This window comes from Theropithecus gelada, chromosome 9 (assembly GCF_003255815.1).
Source record: "Theropithecus gelada isolate Dixy chromosome 9, Tgel_1.0, whole genome shotgun sequence".
Classification (NCBI taxonomy): domain Eukaryota; kingdom Metazoa; phylum Chordata; class Mammalia; order Primates; family Cercopithecidae; genus Theropithecus; species Theropithecus gelada.
In genome coordinates, this window is record NC_037677.1 from 103,317,756 (window position 1) to 103,339,907 (window position 22,152).

The 22,152-nt window shown below is 39.9% G+C and overlaps 1 protein-coding gene across 5 annotated transcripts in view; it reads right to left on the reverse strand.

Moving 5' to 3' along the window:
- SORCS1 (sortilin related VPS10 domain containing receptor 1) overlaps positions 1–22,152 on the reverse strand; it is a 590,775-nt gene that overhangs the window by 94,337 nt on the left and 474,286 nt on the right. For all 5 annotated transcript variants that reach the window (XM_025396369.1, XM_025396367.1, XM_025396364.1 and 2 more), the window contains exons 10-17: positions 20,716–20,862; positions 12,109–12,211; positions 11,769–11,845; positions 9,832–9,923; positions 7,538–7,645; positions 5,337–5,454; positions 3,696–3,826; positions 141–254 (exon numbers count right to left, since the gene is read on the reverse strand). In XM_025396369.1, the coding sequence (XP_025252154.1) occupies positions 141–254; positions 3,696–3,826; positions 5,337–5,454; positions 7,538–7,645; positions 9,832–9,923; positions 11,769–11,845; positions 12,109–12,211; positions 20,716–20,862 (890 nt within the window). The remainder of the gene's footprint in view (positions 1–140; positions 255–3,695; positions 3,827–5,336; positions 5,455–7,537; positions 7,646–9,831; positions 9,924–11,768; positions 11,846–12,108; positions 12,212–20,715; positions 20,863–22,152) is intronic.

A 22,152-nucleotide genomic window follows, 5' to 3' on the forward strand; every position in this document is an offset into this window, starting at 1 on the left:
TTGCTAAAATAAACAAAAGCAATTACATCGTGCTGTAAGGAAATATGCCTGGTCTTTGATCAGAAGTAATTCTGTCAGTATAACACATGTTGAAAGGCAGCAAAGGTTGGCCTCTCAAGGTCACTACTCCAGACACTTACCCGGTACTATTGAGGTAACTCTGTCCCAAGCTGCAATCCTTTGACAGAGAGGATGGATTGAACCAAAATGCCGGCAGGCACTGGCCATTGCTGTGTCGCTCATAACCATAGTCGCTGTTAGGAAAGAGCCGAGAAAAACCTTTCAGTAGGTGGCAAAATTACTGAAAACAATTCCATGTCAGTCCACAGCCAAGTGCTACACTAATCAATTAGTAAAAACAAACAAAAACAAGACAAACACACACACACACACACACACACACACACACACACACAAGCATTCCCTGAATCAATGACTTCTCAAAAATAGAACTTTTTTCATAGACTATCTATCAATTATTCAGGAAAATATCCTACATAACTGGTCATTCCATTTAAACACTCTTAAGCTGAGTGAGTAGATTGTGTTCTCATTAGAAGGATACACAATACAGATGGCTGGGCCCAGAGAAAGCTGTAATGAGAAAACAGGCAGTGGTGGGGCTCAACCCTTGGTGAGAAATTCATCGCAGAGTTTACCATGGTCACATGTGGCACAGTCCTCATTACTGGTGATGTCTTTGGGATGCTCTTCCAAGACATCTGGATCTACCAAGTAGAGCTGAGCCAGGTCTCTCTGTGTACACTCCATATGCTTCAAAGTTACAGCCAAAAAGGAAATGTCCTTCAGGAGTGTCTCGAGCATTTCCCCTAAGGAAATGTTTCATACTAGGCAGTTAGCACTGCCAGTTGGAACTAACTGCTTTAAATCCTCTCTCTACTTTGGAAATAGTCAAAGACTTCCCTCTCAGCCTCCTCTCATTCATGCTTCCAGAGGCCTCTGAGTTGCCTGATATTCTTGGCTTCTGGCAAATGAACCTGGGCACAGAGAATGACAACAAATTGCACCTCCACATGCACAGACAAATCGCAGGCAGCAATCGGCAAGCATTAGTATGAACTGGCCCATCTGTGTAATGGAGGTGAGATGCTGGCACACAAGGGTCAGGAAGGGAGAAATAGGCTCAGCTCAGAGGCCTGTCACCAGGCAGCTGGTACTTAGAATTTTGCACATACCAGCAGGATTTGGTGCTGGTTCAACGCAGCACGGGCAGGAAGACTTCAGAATTGCTGCCTATAGGACAACCAGTGTTCACTTTGGGGAGTTACTTTACAAATGCTGGAGAGGGACAGGCAAGGTCATTTGGGGAACTGTCCGGGAGAAAGCCAAACCAAAGAGAAACACTCAGGGACAATCACCTTTCATTACACTACAGCCAGGTGTAATCACTGAAACTCCAGCTGCTGGTAGAAACCCAACAAGGTCGTGATGAGCCTTCCCAAATATTTTCAGAAATCATGCAGTTACAGAAATCCCATTGGATCAGAAAACCTTACAATGGCCTCCTTTGTAATTAATTTCCCACTTCTCAGAATGCATTTCAGCTGGTGGGATGAGTAGCAGATCCAATCACAAACGAATGCAGGGATTGGGCCAAGACTGAGGGGCACGAGGGATGTGGGAGAGGAGAAATCTAATTGCTTTCCTTATCTGGTATTCCTTTCAGTCTGGACTAGCTTACAATTGAAAAAGAAAAACAACAACAACAACAAAAGACTGCTTCCTTTGAAGCCTGTAGAAAAGATTCCCAGAGAAGTAAATGTTTTGAGGAGAAATCAGGACGTTGGGACATCTCATCTCATTTTTTTTTTTTCTCTTTGGTTTTCTACCAGAGAATAAATTTGCCTCCTGCTAAAGAATGGCTGTTTCTTAAGGCAAAAGCTAAACTACTAATGTAAGATGCTAACTTCCTTTGCAAATCTTCCTTGAACAGGATAGAAGAAGAAGAAGTAGTTGCTTCAGAAAGAGGGATGCGACAAATGACTTAAAAATCTCATGGTAGTTTTCCCTGTGAATGCATTTCAGGGTGTGAGTCCCGAAGGGTAGTACAAAGATAAAATATTTTTGTCATTGTGATAATACTGCTCTAACTAAAACAGAAGTCACAACTGGGGAGGCCCCTGAAGATTTCATTTGGAGCTTCAATGTAACTGAAACTCTGTTGCCCTCTGGCTGAGCCCAAATAGATATTTCAATGGCTCTTGGCTTGGCGTCCTCACCAACAAGGGGTACAGCTGTGGGTTACTGGTCTGACTGCTGGCTGCCACTCTTGTCAGACCTTCTTAGTGCTAGAATATCTCCAGATGTCTATCACAAGAGAAGGTTTAATTTTTCTAAGATATGTGATGCGTATGTACACAGTATCTCAGTCCAATCACTTATATTTTAATGATTCAGTATGTAACCTGAGATTGCAATACAGCTAGAAATAAATTGTTAAAAATGACTTTAGTTCTTATGTCGGTCAAGTTTGGTAACACATATGTATACATTTAGTGATTGCGTTCTCTAAATTAAAAACAAACAAATAAAGGAAAAGCAAAAAGAAGAGGGAAGGAAACAATGGAAAATGAGATGGAAAATACCAAGGGAGTTACCACCTACTTGTCCTCAATAATGTGTAAGCCTTACCTGAACAATTAACACTGACAACAAGCCAAGGGCTTCACTGTGCCCACAAGCTAGTTTTCTGCTGAGTAAATGTCTCAAGAAGGACTCTATGGCACTCTATGGCACATTTAGAGTTTAACCTCTAAATGTCTCAGTACTTCTCCAGTTTAAATTAGCTTAATCCTGGTAAAGCAAGAAGTCTCCTTTATCGCTAGGTTCACTGAGTTACAGATTTGCAATGCCATTGAATCCATCCTTGCTCTGAGTTCGAGAATGTCTTCCATGAATCTCATAAGCTGTGGTCAGCTAACTACGACTTGAAAACTTGCAGGGACAGAAAATTTACTGCCCTAAAAGGCTATTATTCCACTATAGGCAATCCTAGATTCTAGAAAGCTTTCATCTAGAACACAAATATGTTTGTTTTGTTTGCTCCCTAAAAAATACACTTACTGTTTCTTACTGTTTCCAGTGTTGCTGTTTGAAGCAGCACAGAAAGAATCTGCCTTTTTTTTTTTTTTAAGAGATAGTCTCCCTCTGACACCCATGTTGGAGTGCAGTGGTGCAATCTTGGCTCACTACAACCTCTACCTCCCGGGTTCAAGCGATTCTCCTGCCTTAGCCTCCTGAGTAGTTGGGATTACAGGTGCCTGCCACCATGCCCAGCTAATTTTTGTATTTTTAGTAGGGATGGGGTTTTACCCAGGCTGGTCTCCAACTCCTGACCTCAAGTGATCCACCCCCCTCAGCCTCCCGAAGTGCTGGGATTACAGGCATGAGCCATCACGCCCGGCCAAATCTGCTCTCCTTTGGTCCTAGGAATCTAGCAATTATATGAAGATAATTACCAGCCATCTTCTGAGTCCTCTTTCAGTCTAAAGAAACTCTTGATTATCCCACATACACATGTACATAGCTAGTAAACTATGAGGTAATTTTATAAGAATATGAAGCTTGCCACTTAGCCCTATGTATGTTACTATTATTTCAATTCTAAGGTTTCATTCAGGCCCATGTGGATTTGATACACCGAATGGCTCCAGGAGATAATTGCACAAGCTCACCAATCAAAATCAGCCTCAGTGCAGACACAGGGTTCAGATTCCATAGCTCCTGCATATTTTCCTTGCATACACTTCCGCTCTGATTTTCGCTTCTTATATATCCTTTTTGCTCCCATGATACACGCTTCCCCCTGTAAGCAGAGGAGGATCACAAATACTTGGGCACATAGTTTGGACTTTCCCTGCTCCAAATGAGTGACGTTTAGGGAGACATTTGCAAATCTTAGTGTAATGTGAACTTTGGTAGCCCTCTTTGTGCTAACAACATTTTCCTTTTGCGGTCTAGAGCCCTCTTATACAACCTGACTATAAAGGCAATCCTAACAATCACTGAGGATTATTAAATAACATCCTTAATTTTGTGTGCACTTACCAAACCTTTATTTGGCAAAGTGTTGGGTGCAGTGCTATGAAGGACACACAGTTAAGTAAGACTCAGTCTGCACCTAGTGCATTGACAACAAATCTGTAGTAATTAAGTTCAATTCCCCTATAATAAAAGATTTACACAGTTGGTCATTTATGAGAGCATGAAAGAGGAGCATTGCTAAGAAATATAAAGATCCATTTTGCCTCGATTTATTATGCCTCTGCCCACACAACTTTATAGCACAGATTTTAATGCTCCTCTACCAGACAAGCGAGAGAGCTAAATTCAGTGTTTTCCCACAAAATAAATAAAAGCTTTGAATATCACAATGATTGTGCATCCCAAAGGAGAAAATATCAGCAATGTAAATGAGCGATTTTATTGTTTAGCCTCTGAATAGGGTGGGTGTTTCCAGATAACGCAGGGCCCACTATCAGACACACTCCTCCTCTTGTGTTTCTGAAAGATCAGAGTAGAATTTTGCTTAATCTACTGAACACCGTCTTTCTTGAGCAAACTCACTTTAACTGGCTTCCTTACACATCTACATTTAAACATATTACTTAGTCTAGGTTTGAGGTATATGACGTTTTTCTGCCTGAATATGGTGATGGCTTTGCAGCAGGTACTTCTACCATATCCTTTGAGAGATCTGTGGAACGACTTGTACCTTGGGAAATCAAGGGAGAGACACTTCCATCCAAGCATTTTGATATAAGCTGAATAGGTGAGAGGCCAGGACAAATGAAAGTTGCCTATTAATAATTCTGCATTCTCATACCAGGAGTACCTGGCAAGGAGTCAAAAAGTACTATATAGTTCCAAGGAATCAAGGCAAATGGGAAGAAGGATTTCTCTGGCAACACTCACCCAGCATAATTTTGTTATTTTATGTCTCTGTTTGCACTGCTAGATAAAACTGAAGATCTCGTCCTCATCCCCTCCCCCACCATGCAACCATATGACATTCTTAGATGAATTATGTTTGGATCTCAGTGCTGAATTGGTATTTCATTTTGAGTTGTAAGTCTAAGCCAAGCACATTTGAATTTTATCTCATTATATTTTAGCACAATAAACACAGAAATGACTTCACAACAAGCTATAAATGGTGAGCTTGTTCACTGCTGTGGAACACAAAATGTGTAAGTAAACAGTGGATGGACATTTTGGCCTAGATCATCCTAGTTCCTATACCTTAGCAACCAGCTTTCCCCCAACACCACTCATGCTTCCTGCCTAGGCCTTAGTCTCAGTTCTTTTCCTCCTACCTGGCTGTGCAGCTGCCAGGGTCTGTAGTCCTCTTCGGCACACCGTCTATCAAAAATGGACTTGTAGTCTACTTTGACCAGCTGCCATTCAGAGCGGTGGCTGAAGTGTCCAAACACTCTACAGAGTTCATGGTGATAAAAATAATCACAATGATAATAATGCCATGAGTAATAACTACAGAGAGCATTTGTGGAGTGTTCACCCTGAGCTAAGCACATTACATGAATCACATCATTTAATCCTCAAAACACATTCATGAAGAGGGTACTTTTTATTTTATTTATTTATTTATTTATGTTTTAGACAGAGTCTTGCTCTGTCACCATGCTGCAGTGCAGTGGTGCAATCTCGGCTCACTACAATCTCCAACTCCCTGGTTCAAGTGATTCTCCTGCCTCAGCCTCCTGAGTAGCTGGGATCAGAGGCATGCACCACTACACCCAGCTAATTTTTTTTTATTTTTAGTAGAGATGGGGTTCCACCATGTTGGCCAGGATGGTCTCGATCTCCTGACCTCGTGATCTGCCCGCCCTGGTCTCCCAAAGTGCTGGGATTACAGGTGTGAGCTACTGCACCTGGCTGAGGAGGGTACTATTACTGGATCCACTTCACAGATAGATAACATGAGGTTCAATGAGTTTTGTTAACATTGCAAAAAACAAAATCAAGTCATAATAACAGGTAGAACCAGACCCAGAGTGTTTAATTCAAGAGCCCACTTGTACATATTGTGCCACAAGATTGGTTGGGAAAATATGGTTGAGAAAAACAATCATAAATTCTGTATTCTATGTGGTCCAAGATTAGACTTCTAGGTTATCTTGCTCATGTACATAGTTCCCATGGTTTCCATGCTATTTTACCTTCCCACCAGCCCCTAGCGAAAGTGATCAGCAGAGCCAAGTACTAATAATGGTTTCCTACATTGCACATTCTATTCTCTTTACTCAGAGAGACTTAAGTATTTACTGAGATGTTTGAATTACCAATCAGAGGTTTGAAGAAAAGCCATGAAGTGGCCTGTTGGGTCAGTTTTTAAAAATCTGTTTTGAAAATATAAAAACTGAAGAAAGACAAATTATGGAACGCATTGCTAATTTAGCTATGTTTCCCATTAAGAAAAGTGTAGCTATTAGTCATATTAGATTTTTATTATTGTTTTCTGCCATTAAAAAGTAGTAGTGGTAGGCTGGGCGCGGTGGCTCATGCCTGTAATTCCAGCACTTTGGGAGGCCAAGGCGGGTGGATCACGAGGTCAGGAGATCGAGACCATCCTGGCTAACATGGTGAAACCCTGTCTCTTCTAAAAAAAAAAAAATTAAAAAAATTAGCTGGGCATGGTGGTGGGTGCCTGTAATCCTAGCTACTCGGAAGACTGAGGCAGGAGAATGGTGTGAACCCAGGAGGCGGAGCTTGTAGTGAGCTGAGATCATGACACTGCACTCCAGCCTGGGCAACAAAGTGTGACTCTGTCTCCAAAAAAAAAAAAAAAAAAGAAAAAAAAAAAAAGGAGTAGTGGTAGGGGAGAGAATTGGAAAGCTTACCAAGTATTGACTTTGGCTTGAAAGTTTTCATTGATGACAGATCAACTACTTTACAACCATCCCTATTTTCCATGTCCAATTTTCCAAAGGAATGAATTATTACAGTTTCATACTTGAAATTCAAAGTCCATGTACTGAAGCTCATAGGCAGGGTCATTAATCTTTTGCAAATTAATGATCATCACATTCCAGACAAAAATGAGTATAAAATGCAATTTCACAAGAACAGACTGTTCTCACGGTTTTCCTCATATGTCTCACAATTGGGTTAGGTAAAGAGCCAGGGAAAAATACAATGCTTTGTGGGATTTTGATGAAACTCTATGTTCTGACTTAAAGCGAAATCATTCCTATATGCCTGAGATTTTCTACATATGCAGGTTCTTTATTATTAAAGTTTTAAATGTACAGATTTATTTCCTAATGAAATTGTCACTTCTAATTTCTCTAAGCGCCTCAGTCTGGGTCTCCTAAAAACTATCAAAGAACCAAGAAAATAGCTGCCCACATTTTTCTTCCCTATTTTCTGTACGTTCTTGCAGTAAGATGCAACAACCTTAACCTAACAGCTGCAAATCAAACAGGCTTAGCTATAAAACATTTTTGTAGATTACTCTTTTCTATGAAGGCTGGACCACATCATAGTTTCAACTTACGTCATGATGAGAGTCTCTTCTCCAGGCTCACCCAGAACCCCATCCACAAAAAGTGGAATAGATGTGAAACTGTATTTGCTCCAAGATCTCCCTTCATCAAAACTCAACCTAATGATATAAAAAATATCAGTCATCAGATCTCCGAAGGAAAAAAAAAAAAGTCATTTCAAAGGGAAGACACTCTCAACCCAGAGATAATACATTTTAAAAGTAGCTGAGACATTGTCAAAATGAGCCTTTCATATAAATAAGTATTCTTAATTATATCAGAAAATAGAAATACAGTTAGCCAAGCCATGGGGACACAGATGTATTACAACATCAATAAAGGAACAGCTACATTAAATGGGAATTAACTATAAGTCTTTTATAAAATTTTTGAAAGTTTGGATATTTTTTTATTTCTTAGACCTCAAGCTCTTGACCCTGTCCAAAACCTCTCTACTGTCTAACAAGTCTCACAGGTGATACTGAAGAGTGATGACCTTGTAAGACTTACTTAGATTTCAATCAACTCATCTCTAAGTGACCAAGTCCTCAGTGTGTCCTTCTTACAACTATAAATCCTGGTTGACCTCACTGAATGAATGAGTACAGGATAGGCTCTTGAAAGCAAGAGAAGATAATTCTTCAGTCCTGATGGTCACTGGAATGGTCTAAATGCTTGTGTCCTCTCTAAAATTCAAATGTTGAACATCTAATCACCAATGTGATGATATTAGAAGGTGGAAACCTTAGGAGGTGATTAAATCATAAGGGCGGACCACCCATGAAAGGAATTAGTCATCTTATAAAAGAGGCCTCAGAGAACTGCCTTGCCCTTCCACCATGTGAGGACATAGCAAAATGGTGCCATCTATAAACCCAAAAGTGGAGCCTTCATCAGACACTGAATCTGCCAGCACTTTGATCCTGGACATCTCAACCTCCAGAACTACGAGAAATTAGTTTCTGTTGTTTATAAGCCACGCAGTTGACGGTATTTTGTTATAGCAGCCCAAATGAACTAAGATGGTCACCCAGGATCTTTTCTTTTGCTCTGCGTTTCTTTATGAATGCCCTTGCTAAAGCTTAGCCTGTTTTTCTTTTCTCTTTTGCAGCTTTCCCTTCTGTCATCAAAATAACTAACAGTAGAAGGAAAACTGGGCTTTTGATTTTGGACAAACTCATATATGGAGAGAACCACTTTCAAAAACACGGATGAAAGGGCCTATCGATAACTCCTCTGGAAGTTAGTCCTTATACATCCATCTGTGGGACATGCACAGGCAGAATTGTGGAATATCACCTCAAAAAAGAAAAACAAGAAAGCAAGATCAGGAGAAATGAGACTGGAGCAGAACTGTGATGAGTTGATCATCTCTGTATGGAATGCAAAAATGGATATGGATATTAAACTCCAGGAGATGTTATTTGGGAAAGGTGACTGCAAGAAGTCAAGCTATTCAGAGACTATACCTGATCATGAACATTGTTCTACCTGTAATCTTGTTGAGAGAACAATATACTGGTGAGGGAGTGAGGGTGAAAGTATCATAACATTTGCAAAGTATAATGCAATTTCTCTCTCAGGGAGTAAAACACTCTCACACACTCCCTCTCTCTCTCTCTCTTTCCCCCCCACCCCCCGTCTGTGTCTCTTTCTCTTTCCTACCACCACTGCTCTAGTAGACCTTGACATTCTGAAACTGGCCCAACTGTCCTATAGAACCGATGTTTACGGTTTCTTTGAATAAACATAGAAATTGATCCTCCCTGTCTTCAAACTTGAGAAAGTTACATTTGTCTTATCTGAGTTCTTTTCTCAGGAAACCAACCATCAGGCCTCCCAGGTAGTATCAAGGAGCTGAAACTTACCAGACAAAGACATCTGACAATGAGAAGCCAGACAACTTACCCATCATGACTGTCTAATTGCCAACTTGCTTCCTGTGGACCACTTCCTCTTCCTCACCTCCTCTTCTTTATCCTTCCCTAATTCCTGTTTTCCCACACCTGGTTACGTTTCTTCCCTCTATATAAACCCCTAATTTTAGTCATCAGACAGATGGACTTGGGACTGATTGCCCATATCCTTGGCTGCAGCACCCAATTAAAGTTTTCTTTCCTGGCAACATTGTTGTCTCAGTGGATGGGCCTTTTGTGTGGAGAGTAAGAGGACCTGAACCAAACCTCGGCATTTTGGTAACAGATTTACTGCAAAAACAGACACAGTTCGATAGCCTGACTCCTAGACTGATCTTAGCAGTGCAGGACCATCAGGTGCAGATCACACAGGCAGCAGGTGCCCTTACCAAAGATGTCGAATTGGGAGAGATGTGTGTTTCATAGCAACCAGTACTCCACCTTGATCCAGGTACAAAACACTGTGCTCTTCTTCAAAGATCTGGATGAGGAAAACACATACATGGACACACATCCACATCCACACATACCCAACCTTCAAAGAATAAGTCTTCATATGAGAACAAAAATCCTTCCCATGATACAAATAGGTTTCCCTAAATCTTTGGGAAAATAAAGTTATAGAACAATTCTCCCCAACATAGGCTACTGTACCATTGGTGTTACACAAAATAATTTTAGGTGTGTATAAAATAAATTTGAACAATGAATATTTATGGGTTCATGCTTAGATTCCTTCATTTTCATGATAATTTCTATTGATTCCCAGTTATGATGATGTCAGAATATTGGTTAACTGTCATATATTATACATCTCTAGACAGAGGGAACCTTAGAAATAATTTACTCCAACAGTCTCATGTTCATAAATAAGGAATCTAAGGTTTAGAGAGATGTGGTAACTTGCCTGAGATCATGCATACAGTAATGGACGGAACTTGGACTTGCTGCATTACAGTGCCCTTTCCAGATCTTATTACTCTGAAGTTTCCGACTGTTATCAAAAACTGTTCTTGTTTAATTAATAGATGTTCCACCAAAATCATGGTGAGTTCTGTTGTCATCTTTGGGTACATGTATCATTGGGTCTTTCTCCAAATGTAGAGAAACAAATTTGAAGTCAAATGGAGACACAATGGAAACAATCTCTAGATCCTTTCTGTATAAGATGCATACTGTTCTCTCAGATTATTAGTATAGGCTTGCCTGGAGTTACATTACAGACACTCTTCTTCCAATTTGTTTATTTCTTATACCCAAGATGCACCCCAAGACTACAGAAGTAAAGACTTCTTTGCCTTGTTTGGGGTGTTGGAAAGAAGAAAATGGGATCCTAGCTCTCTGTTCTCCAAAGGAAGTTTACTTAGGATAGTCCAAGTTTCTACATACCTCCAAGATCAATTGCTATGGGGTTTCTTATGCAAATTTCTTCCCTTCCTCCTCCGCTCAAAATATCAGAATCCCACTGAGGATCTATAAAGAGTCTGAAGCTAAGAAATGGCAATTGGAACATAATGTGGACACCTCTATCTAAAATGTAAAGCAGAGTGCTCTCCTTGCTAAGTGTGATTACCTATGCATTAGATTTCAATTTACAGTGCTAGTTATTGTATGATAATTAAACATTGGTAGGTTATTAAAACATATTTATTGAGGTATAACCACCACGCATTAGGTGCATGTCTTGTTAAGATTGCTAAACCTTATTAAATGCCTGTTTTATAAGCTATGGGTACCTAATTTTCATTCAGAAGAAAGGCATGAAGCACTTAAGCTAAACACACTGGTTTAAAGTATTCCATTTCTACTTTCTCTAACATATGCATCCTGATGGTTATTACTCTGTCTTTTGCACATGAGATTTAAACATCTCAGAATACCACCTGGGTAATGGCCATTTCTATATCTGCATTCCTTCCTATTCTGACTTCAAGGCAAGGGGAATTTATGGAGCCAACTCAGCATTAGATATGTAATCTACCCTTAAGGCTGCATATTCCCTATATGATAAACCCTTAGGTATTCTGGTTTTCATCTACAGGAAAAAATTTAGTCAGACTTAATTTGGTTTCGTTGTGACTTATAAATGTCCTTACATACAAGCTCTGAATAAGGAACATCTTTATTAAATGATAAAAAATCTAATTCTATAAATATTTGCTAAATTCCAAGATTTAAGACTTTTATTAAAAAAGGAAAAACAAACATATTCACAGTCGTTAGGATTTATGTGTAGCACTGCTGAAAAAGTTCCCAGATTTGAACCAAGCTGGGCAATTTTTATGTTACTTAAACTTTGGTGATTTGACCCAGGGTATTTTCTTACCTGTCTCCAGGTGTTTCCTGCATCTGAAGAGACAAACATGCTGATGTCAGTGTCTGACAATTCAGAACCTATATTACCTAGAAAGAGAAAGATGACATTAGTGAAAAGAACTTTCTGCAAAAGCAACAATGGACTATATTGGCAGGTGCATTGCCTGAGAAAGATTTTGACTGCAAGCATTCTGTCTGTGCAGGAGTTTTCTGCAGACTTGCTTCAGGGCCAATGGCTTAGGTGCCTTTCAAAAATATTTTTAGCTTGCTCATTAAGTTCCAAGTACAGATATCTAGCTTCTTAAAATAAACACTATTTCCACAGCCAGCAAACCAGGCAAGCTTCTTACCTGATGCCACTATGATGCTTGGAGCTGTGTCTTTGCTGGCAATGATCCCTGACGTGTAGGGATTCTCAGAGACCTTCAGGTGAAGGTGTAGTGAGCAATAGGGCTGAAAAGAGAAATAATAAGTGCCACAAAATCACATAATCAAAATGGTCATTTGAAGCTCAGAATTAGATTATCCATCCATCCATCCATCCATCTAACCAACCATCCCATTTACCATACATCTATGCACCACTCCAACCACCCACTGTACCTATACCTACCCATCATCTTTCATCCCCCAAATATCTAGTGTCCACTAAGTGTAAAACAATCTTCAAGTTAGTAAAGGAAAGATCACCTTCATTTTAGGTATAATCTAATTTGGTCTTTGTCATTACAGAGCTTACAGTTTATATAGAGGGCATGAGATCCTTCTATTAATTACCATAAAAGAGAATATTTTAACAGCCATAAAAAATGTAGAGACAAAATAGTATGAGATTGTAGAAGGTAGAGATACTATGCTGAAGTTTGAATCATGAATGACTCCAAAAAGAAAACAGTGCCTGAAGCAAAGATGGATAGGTTATGAACAGTAGGTAGATGTTCAAGAGGTTAAAGAATATTCCAGGCCTGAGTAATAGCAACAACAAAGAAAAAGAAGCAGAAAAGGTGAGTAGCACAGTATGTCATCAGGAAAGACTGAAGAGGAGAAATGGGATACGAAGCCAGGAGAGAAGGTCAAGTCGGGTGGGAGGATTTTGAAAAAGTAGGTTGGCATCTCTTAGTCATCCTCCATTTGAGACCTTGGTCTCAGTTGTATAGAAAAAGTATATGAAACTATCCAAACACCCGCCAAACAACTGACCCAGCATCTCTACCAGGATATTATCAGAATCAGAATCATTCAATATAAAAGTCATACTCGTAAACAAAATGCACTAGTAGTAAAAATTTAAATGAAAATGTAAGGGACTTGTTTATCTGTGCAGAAACCTCAGTCAAATTATCTGATTGAGATATCAACAGTTTTCAAGAAAAAATGGACACTAAATCTTATATGAATTTTGTTTAAAATAGTTCTTGTACTGAGTTGTCAAAAAATATAAGTTTGTGTTTGAACCCACATTTCTTTTCATCTCTCAGGAAGATTACTTTCTAATCTTATCAACTGGAGTTTTTGGAATCACCAATGTATCTCTGTTATTACTTTTATTCTGCTCTGTAAGTTTCAGCCAGCAGACATTCAGACACCTACAGATGCAATGATTAAATTTATATAGGATGGAGTAAATGACAAAGTGAAAATGAAACTCAGGAATAAAAGCAGCCAGAACGCTGGTGAAATAAAACAGCAGATCACAATTTTCTTTACTGCCAACAAAGTAAAACTCTCAAGGTACAACAATAGTAAGAAATGATTGGTTTTGCATAAAAATTTCATGTAAATCTTTCAAAAAAAGGAGTTTCCATTTTATAATCTTCTACAAGAGTAAAAAAGACAGCCCCTATTAGAAGAAATATTAGGCCTAGACGCTTGGCTTTTATTTGTCCATGAGGAAGACTAGAACAGATATAATTAAATGCGGTGGATGTTCCAGAACAGCATAGTACAACACTCAGATGATGTAAGACAGGATAAACCAGGAGTGCAAAACCAGTTTTCCATGAAAGTCTTCCTGATAACTGCAGCCTATCAGGGTCTCCCCTCCTCTAATGTACAACAATTTATTTCACTATGCACAATCTTGTATTATCTATTTCAGGTATATACAATTATATCCCTCTAAGAATATACTCTATAAATAAAGATAACTCATTACGTAGTGCTTTGCATCTTTTGTGAAACCTAGCATAGAATCTAAACAAGATAATAAATAGAAGCTTGCAATATCAAGTAATGCTTTTTTGTTAGGACATGAAAGATACCACTTTACTATTTTACTCAGAGCAATGCCAGAAGTATGTGGGCAGGACTATAAACCACATAATCTGAATAATGTTGTGAGCATCTGTATGGCATTCCAAGAAGCAGACTACTGCTTGGGGATTATTCCTAGACATATGAGCTTAACAGAGGACATTTTGCATCACCAAGGACTTTTTGCAACAGGTGCACCTGGCTCTCCTAGCCAGGAGAGCACCCAACTTGCAATCTTAAGCCAGTTGCTTGCCACGGTTGGAAGATTTTGAAAGTTATTTTCCACCTGACCTAAGGATTATTTGGTAAGGGGCAGTTGCCATTACAAAGGAAAAATGTCAGGCCATGCCTGGTGGCTCAGGCCTGTAATTCCAGCACTTCGGGAGGCAGAGGTGGGTGGATCACTTGAGGTCGGGAGTTCAAGACCAACCTGGCCAACATGGTGAAACCCTGTCTCTACTAAAAATACAAAAATTAGCCAGGGATGGTGGCAGGCACCTATAGTCCCAGCTACTCGGGAGGCTGAGGCAGGAGAATCCCTTGAACCCGGGAGGCAGAGGTTGCAGTTAGCCGAGATCACACCACTGCACTCTAGCTTGGGTGACAGAGCAAGACTCCATCTCTAATACAAAACCAAACCACACCAAAACAAAACAAAACAACAACAATAAAAACCAAAACCAAAAACAAAGGAAAGATGTCATTTTCCATTGGCTACCTCAGCATGCCTCTGTTGCTATCGCTTTCAGAGGACTGAAATCTATTAATCTGAGAAAAAAAGACACCAGTTCACGCAGTAACAGCAACATAAGAAATTATCTTTTGGTGCACTTTTTTCTCCACTCTCACATTTGTAGTACTGGATTGCCCCCAGCTGGTACAAGGAGAATATTCTGTGGCTTTTTTTCTTTCATTTTCTTCAAGGCAGTTATAGTCTACACAAATGTTTAAGGAAAAAACAGTGTGAAGTGATTCATCTTCACTTTTTTCAACTTAAGCTGCTGTACTGACCAGTTTTGGACATTTGTCCAAGTCAAGTCGTAAACAATTAATATAGTTTATATTAGTATATTTTATTATAATGCTTATCAAACCCCTCCAAGTTCCTGGAGGACACAGGACAAAGCTCTCCAGTTCTTATGCACATTTTGCCAAGGCTGGGGGCACATCATAGGCCCCTCTCTTCCTTTCTCTTGTCTTCCTGCCTTCTTTTATCTCATTAGCAAATATGTGCTGACTACCTACACAGGCTAATAGTCGCAATAGTTGCTTTTTTCTTTCCAGGGTTATCTCCAAGTCAATAGAGTCAAAGCACAGCCTGTTCCAAAGGCAGTTCTCTATTTTCCTGACCTTTCCACATTCAGAAAATATAGAAATGTACACCCAAACCACCAATGCCAGCAGCTGACCTACAGAGGATAGAATGACCAGCACACATTATTGGAAGCTGCCCTTTGCATCCTTACACATAGTCACAGGCCATGGCATGTCAATTATCCATGGCATACCAATTCTAAGAGCAACTAGATCGTTAGTCTGTAATCTTTTCTCAGTCAGGTACAAACTTTGGGCATCTGATGCAAACTAAAGACCAAGAAAAAGTGCACACAGACAAGTACACAGAGTCTTGCACTTAATTTCAGGGAGTCTGCAAACCCGTGAAACCATAAGTGGACCTCTAGTTACTAGTTACCTTTCTTTGCCTGATTCTTTTATTTTAACCAACAAAATACTTCGGTTATTGCAAGTGTTCAATAAATGTCTGCTGAATTTAACTGATCCATTATTATTTTATACTTCAAGTATTTATCATTTATTCCTTCTGTCTAACTTAAACATTGTACCCTTTGCCCAATATCTCCCTATTTCCTCCGACTTCTAGCCTCCAGTGACTACCATTCTGTCTCCGCTTCTATAAGTTTGATTGTTTTAGGTTCCAAGTAGAAGAAACACAGACTTGGTCTTTCTGTGCCTGGCTTATTTCACGTAGCATAATGTTCTCCAGGTGATCCATAAATTATTTCTAGCATTGTAGATCCCACTGGGGAATTACCATATAATGGAAGACATTTCCCCATCATGTAATAAGTCAACTTTAAAGCTGTTATATTACTTAAGGGTCAACCAGCTTCAAATCCCAATTCTTTCTCCTCAGGCTCTGTATCAACTGCCTTTAGATCCTTTCTTCATGGTACCTTTATCTCCATGGTATCTAATCTGAATACTGTACTGAAAAGACACATCAGAGCTTTTGTAAAGAACAAGCTCCCAAATAGTATCCCTAACACTCTCCCTCCCGAAATACATACTCATTTGTATAATTTCTTTCTCTGACTTGAAATTCGAATTTAGTACATCTTCAATAAAGAGTCAATGGCAAAGAGGAAGGAGGCCCCTGGATCAACTGGCTGGGTATGGGGAATTCAGCTCCAGCCCAAATCAGCAAAATATATGGAGTCACAGACAATGGAAGAAAGGTGAAAAACAGATTCTCCTGGGGCAGCTGCCAGATCAGTTCCAATAGAAAACTGCCAGATCGGTTCCAATAGAAAACTGCGCGGTGGCTCACACCTGTAATCCCAGTACTTTGGGAGGCCAAGGTGGGTGGATCACAAGGTCAAGAGATTGAGACCATCCCGGCCAACCAACATGGTGAAACCCTGTCTCTACTGAAAATACAAAAATTAGCTGGGCGTAGTGGCACATGCCTGTAATCCCAGCTACTCGGGAGGCCGAGGCAGGAGAATCGCTTGAACCCGGGAGGCAGAGGTTGCCGTGAGCCAAGATCGTGCCACTGCACTCCAGCCAGGGCGACAGAGTGAGACTCCATCTCAAAAAAAAAAAAAAAAAAAAAAAAAAGAAAAGAAAAGAAAAGAAAAGAAAACTGCCAGACGAATCCACAAAGTCAGCGCCTCTTTCCACGAAACAGTGTGCTTTCCCTAAGGGCCCAAGGATTTGTCACAGGCTCAGTTCAGCTCACATCTTGCCTCTTGGGAGCCCAATCCTGAGGCTTTGGAGACAGGTGGACTGTGACCTGTAATATTCTATCTAATTGTACAATTCTGTCTTCAGAGGAAAGAAATCCCAGCTGGGCCCTCCAGGCAATCAGTCTAAAAGTCCTAAAAATATAGCCCAAATTACCCTAGATGTCTTATTTCTATAGCATAGATTTTTTGCCAGGAACATTGCATTCGGGCTGTAATTCTGAACTTATTCCACATCTGTAACAGTCCTGCTGGAAAAATCTCTTTTCTAATCACTAGGCTGTGCTTTCAGTGACACTGTCACTTTCCAAGTACTCACAATCTAAAATCACTTTTTATCTCATCTTTGCCACCAGCTCCCAAGCCTAAAGGTTTTTAACAGTCTTCGTCTCCTGTAGCTCAAAAATTTCCTTTCCTATTTAGTGCCTTTGGCAGATTTTTGTAAAGTGATTTTGGTCTCTCCTCCCTGCTTCCCTTTGTCATTTTCCCCTTCTCACCTGCAGCCTGCTTTCTGAAGCTCAGGTTAAAACTACATTAAACAACAGGGTTAACAAAGAAAGAAGGCTGGAAGACTCCTGAGCTCCATACATCTGTATCCCAATAATCCATCTTTCTTTCATCTTAATGAGCTTCCTACTTTTGTTAACTTTGGGTTCCACTTGAGCCCATGAGCTTCAGAAGGTAGACAATGTGACAAATCCTCCAGTGGACTCTCAGAGGGAATGAACGGCTTCCATTAAAATCCAAATGTGAAACTGTCACAACACCTTTCGATGGAGTGCATACTCCAGACATGGCACCCCTCATGTGGAGCCCCTACCACGTGGCAGGTATGATTCCTGGAGCTGATTCTTTGGAATGGTCAAAAAGACAGGCACCGTCCCTAGGCTCATGAAGCCCACACTTCAGAAGATAAGATGGACAAGAAAATTAAGCAGTACACCTGCTGATTTCAGATAACAGTAAGGACCATGAAGAAAATAAAAAGAGTAAAGACAAATACAACTTCAGGGAATGCTCAAGAAAGTTCTCTAAAATTAAGATAATGAAGCAATGATCTGAATGCCAAGAACAAGCCAGACAAAGAGAAGGACATTTTAAGAGAAATAATAACAAATGCAAAGACCCTAAGACATACATGAACATGATGAGTTCACGGTATGGAAAGAAAAACCCCTCCTCCACCTTGGCTTACATATAAGGAAGAAAGGGAGAGGGGAGAGGCTGGAGACCAGGGAGGAGAACTACACAGAGGCCAGATCACATGAAGTCTCATTGGTCATGATAAAGTATTTTTACTTATTCTACGTGTATTAGAAGCCATTAGAAGGTTTAAGGAAAGAAGCGATATGATCTGATTTTTCAAAAGTTCAAGTTGATACCATTTACACACAATTTTAAAAAACAACAATCTATTATACAGGAAAATAAAGTGGATCATTGGTTGTGCTGGGCTGAGAGTGTGGGTTCTAACTGCAAAGAGGCACAAAGAGGTATTTTTTAGGGCAACAGAAATGTTCTGTCTTGATTGTAGTAATGGTTATATGGGTATATACATCTGTCAAAATTCACTGAACTATACTCTTAAAATTGCAGGTATGTGTATTTTACCTCAAAACAAAGTTGATTTTTTAAAAAATGGTCCCATTGGCTGCTGTCTAGAGAAGGGATTGCCAAGTAAAAGTGGGAGGACCAGTTAGAAGCCTGTCACTGTGGATCAGGTGAGCAACGATGCTGGCTTGGATTGGGGCAGTCCCAGTAGTGATAGGGAAGTAAGTTGATACTACATTTATATTTTGGAAGTACAACAATAAGAGTTTCTGACACTGGGTTAGGGGTGAAGCAGGGAATACCTTGCTAAGTGCTTAAAAGCCATTTTTAGTGGTTCATTTATGATGCCAGAGTCCCCAGGCAAGCCCATTTAGGTGACATGGTTAATTCTCTCTCATAATTCTCTCTCATAGGCGTTTAATCTCCAAATTGTGGAGTAGAGACCAGCTTAAGGAACTGGCATATCCCACGCATCTTTGGTTAAGCAGCACTATGCTCCAACTTGCTATAGCTGAACTAGGAAGGTGATCCTGTTTTTTTAAAATGCCACTGAACTGTGCCTTGCATAGAGTAGGTATTCAATAATAGCTGCTACATTTACTTACTCTGTCACTGCCATTACTATAACAACTGGCCTTTTCCCCCTGTAAGTTGCCAGTAATAAGGATAGAAGCTGAGTGGGAAGCTGAATTTTAGACTACTTCCCTGATGCACAGTGACAACTGTGATATTCTCTGCAACTAATAAGGTCAAGCTATGGCTGCTGGCATCTTCTCAACTAGGAGGGTGACCTGCCTACAGCTGTGAGAGATGAACCTGCAAAGTGACTGTCCAGACTTTACGGGATGGAAGGAAGCAAGCTGAGTGCAGATAACATCAAAGTGAGAACTGCATGAAGAGTGTGAACAACTATATACGTGTAATTCATACACACACACCCCCATCCCCTACAAGCCCTTCTTACTCAGATGAAGTGGTCCTCCCTCTAGGCTTACACAATCATCTCTCTTTTTTCTAAATTTAGACACAACTTCTGAAGTGTTTTACAGACACTGATAGTATTAATAATGTTTGCAATTTGCAATTTGCAATTTTTCTCTTCCTCACCTCCTTCTGCATTCACTCAGTACTTATCTGTGTGTCAAAATTGGGGCAGGCATCAGAGCTACTAAGAGGAATGAGATGTGACTCTGCAGTCTTCCATTTATTAATCTAGTCACATTCAAGTAGCCAAGTAGACTGCAAACTCCTTGAAAGCAAGATTCATCTTTGATCCTCCTTTTGGATGCCATCATATATCAAATATATAAATAAATTCCTACGAATCTACACACTGCCCAAATGTAAGGCAACTAAAAGGAAGCCATACTTTAAAGTAGGGGTCAGCAAACCCTTGTAAAGGGCCAGGTAATAAATATCAGGCTTTTTTCATGATACAGAAAATAAATACATTGGCCTTTGTTCACCAAACAGTCTCTCTCATGACTACTCAATTCTGCCTTTGTACAGTGAAAGCAGCCATCGACAATACGTGAATGAATAAGCATGACTGTGTTCTAATAAAACCCTATTTAGAAAAACAAGTGGTGGGCCGTATTTTTCCCACAGGCTATAGTTTGCCAACTTCAGCTTTACAGAATAAGACAAAAATGAACAGAACATATTGTAAAGAATACCAATAAGGGTATAAATCAGTGGTTCTTACCTTTTTTGAGTCATAAACTCCTCTGAAAATATGATTAAACATCTCCACAGGAAAATACACCTACACGACTCTGCATTCAGTTCATCAACTCTACAGCTGAATTTATGTATCATTAGTTCTGTAACAGGTTACTCATGAGCAAGTAGGTTGTTCGGGGTATATCATCACCAGGGATAGAAACTGTCCTATTCTCCCTCAAACTACCATTTGAGGCCCTCATCAGAACTTGGGCAGGAACCAAGGATCCTGGAAGGGCACAAGAAACTGCCCATGTTCTCCTATCTCTCTGGCACATCACACTAGGCAGTGCTGTGAGTTTTCTATACCCTTTGCCTTCACGCCCCTCCCCACTCCCTTTTGTTCATGAACTGAGCAAAAGTCCCAGAACTATCCTCATCCTCTGTTAAATATCCATTTCTGTCCCTCTACTGTGTGAGGCATTCTGCTTCAATATGAAGACTCACCAGCAAGCAGTGCACGGGGTCCCCCCTTAGATCCGTGTCCGGTGCCTGCAGCAAACGCCAGTCTCTGCCTTTGTTGTATGTGATGAAAGTCTTCACTTGGTTGTCAATCTTCTTGTTAGCCAAGAACATTCCCTTTATCCCTGCTACCTGGGAAAAATTGACATGGCTGAAAAATACATCAATTTGAGAAGCGATATATTTGTTTACTTAAAAAAAAGAAGGCTGTCAAAGTCAGCTGAGAGCACTTATCTTGGAGGAAAGAAAGGTTGACGATGGGGGAAGGCGGTGACACTCAAGGTATAATGACTTCCCAGGCTACTGGACAAACAACAACAGATTGGTGATCCTTATCATATGGGGGTCACAATAAGAGTTTGATAGCGACTTCTTATTACCCCTAACATAGGCTGACAGGAGCCTGCAGTTGCCAAGAGATAAATTCTCATGGTTTCAGCTCTGTTGCTTGGTAAGTAATAATAAATAAATAGGGGTTACTTTTATTGTATGCTAGTGTAGCACCCAGAGTCTCAAATACTTGATCTCACTTAATCCTTAAAACAGTCCTCCTTGGTATCGTTTATTCTATTTCACAGATGAAGAAAGCTCAGGCTCATCCAAATAAAGTGACTTGCCTAAGGTCACACTGCCCAAGGGCACACAGTAAGTATCAGACTCAGGATTATCACCTCACAACTCTATGGCTTCACAGCTTATGCTCTTAATGCCTACCTCAATTATCAAGCTATCTTCAGGCTAGGGCAATTGAAAGAGGTCAGTTAAAGCTCCTGATCCAATTACTGTTGCTTTATTTCTGTGTAAGATCTCTCTGTTAAGCCACCAGAATGCACTGAATATAAGAGGACAGCTTTTAAATTTAAATAAATGGTGGGTTTCCTAAATCATCAAATACTCCCTACTTTGTTTTTAAAATACCGTTGTTCTCAGCCTAAACAGATGCTCTTAATTATTTGCCTCTGAAAATGATTGTCTCTTCTCTTCTATATGTTAGGTAAGAAGTAATCATTAGTAAGTTGTCAAAATCTTGCAAAAGCAAATAATTATGCATTATATTTTTCTTGTGTTTTGGAGTTTATCAAACACATTCATGCACATTTTACCCTGCTTGAAATTGTAACAACCCAGGAGAACAGGAGGACAGTGAGGAAAAAGACTGAAACATGTTGAGTAATGCATTCCAACGCTGCATGTACATTACCTCATTTAATACTCACAATAACCATGGAATAATTATCATTAGCCACATTTTGAGGATGAGAAAATAGACACTTTGACTTGGTGGCTTTCTGGAAGCCTAGGTGGAACTCACCTAGGGAGTAAGTGAGCAGGCTAACAAGCATATTTAAACCTACTTAACTTGGGCCCTTTACAACATGAAAAATTTTTAAGCAGAATAGTGAGGCAATAGCTATCACCTCT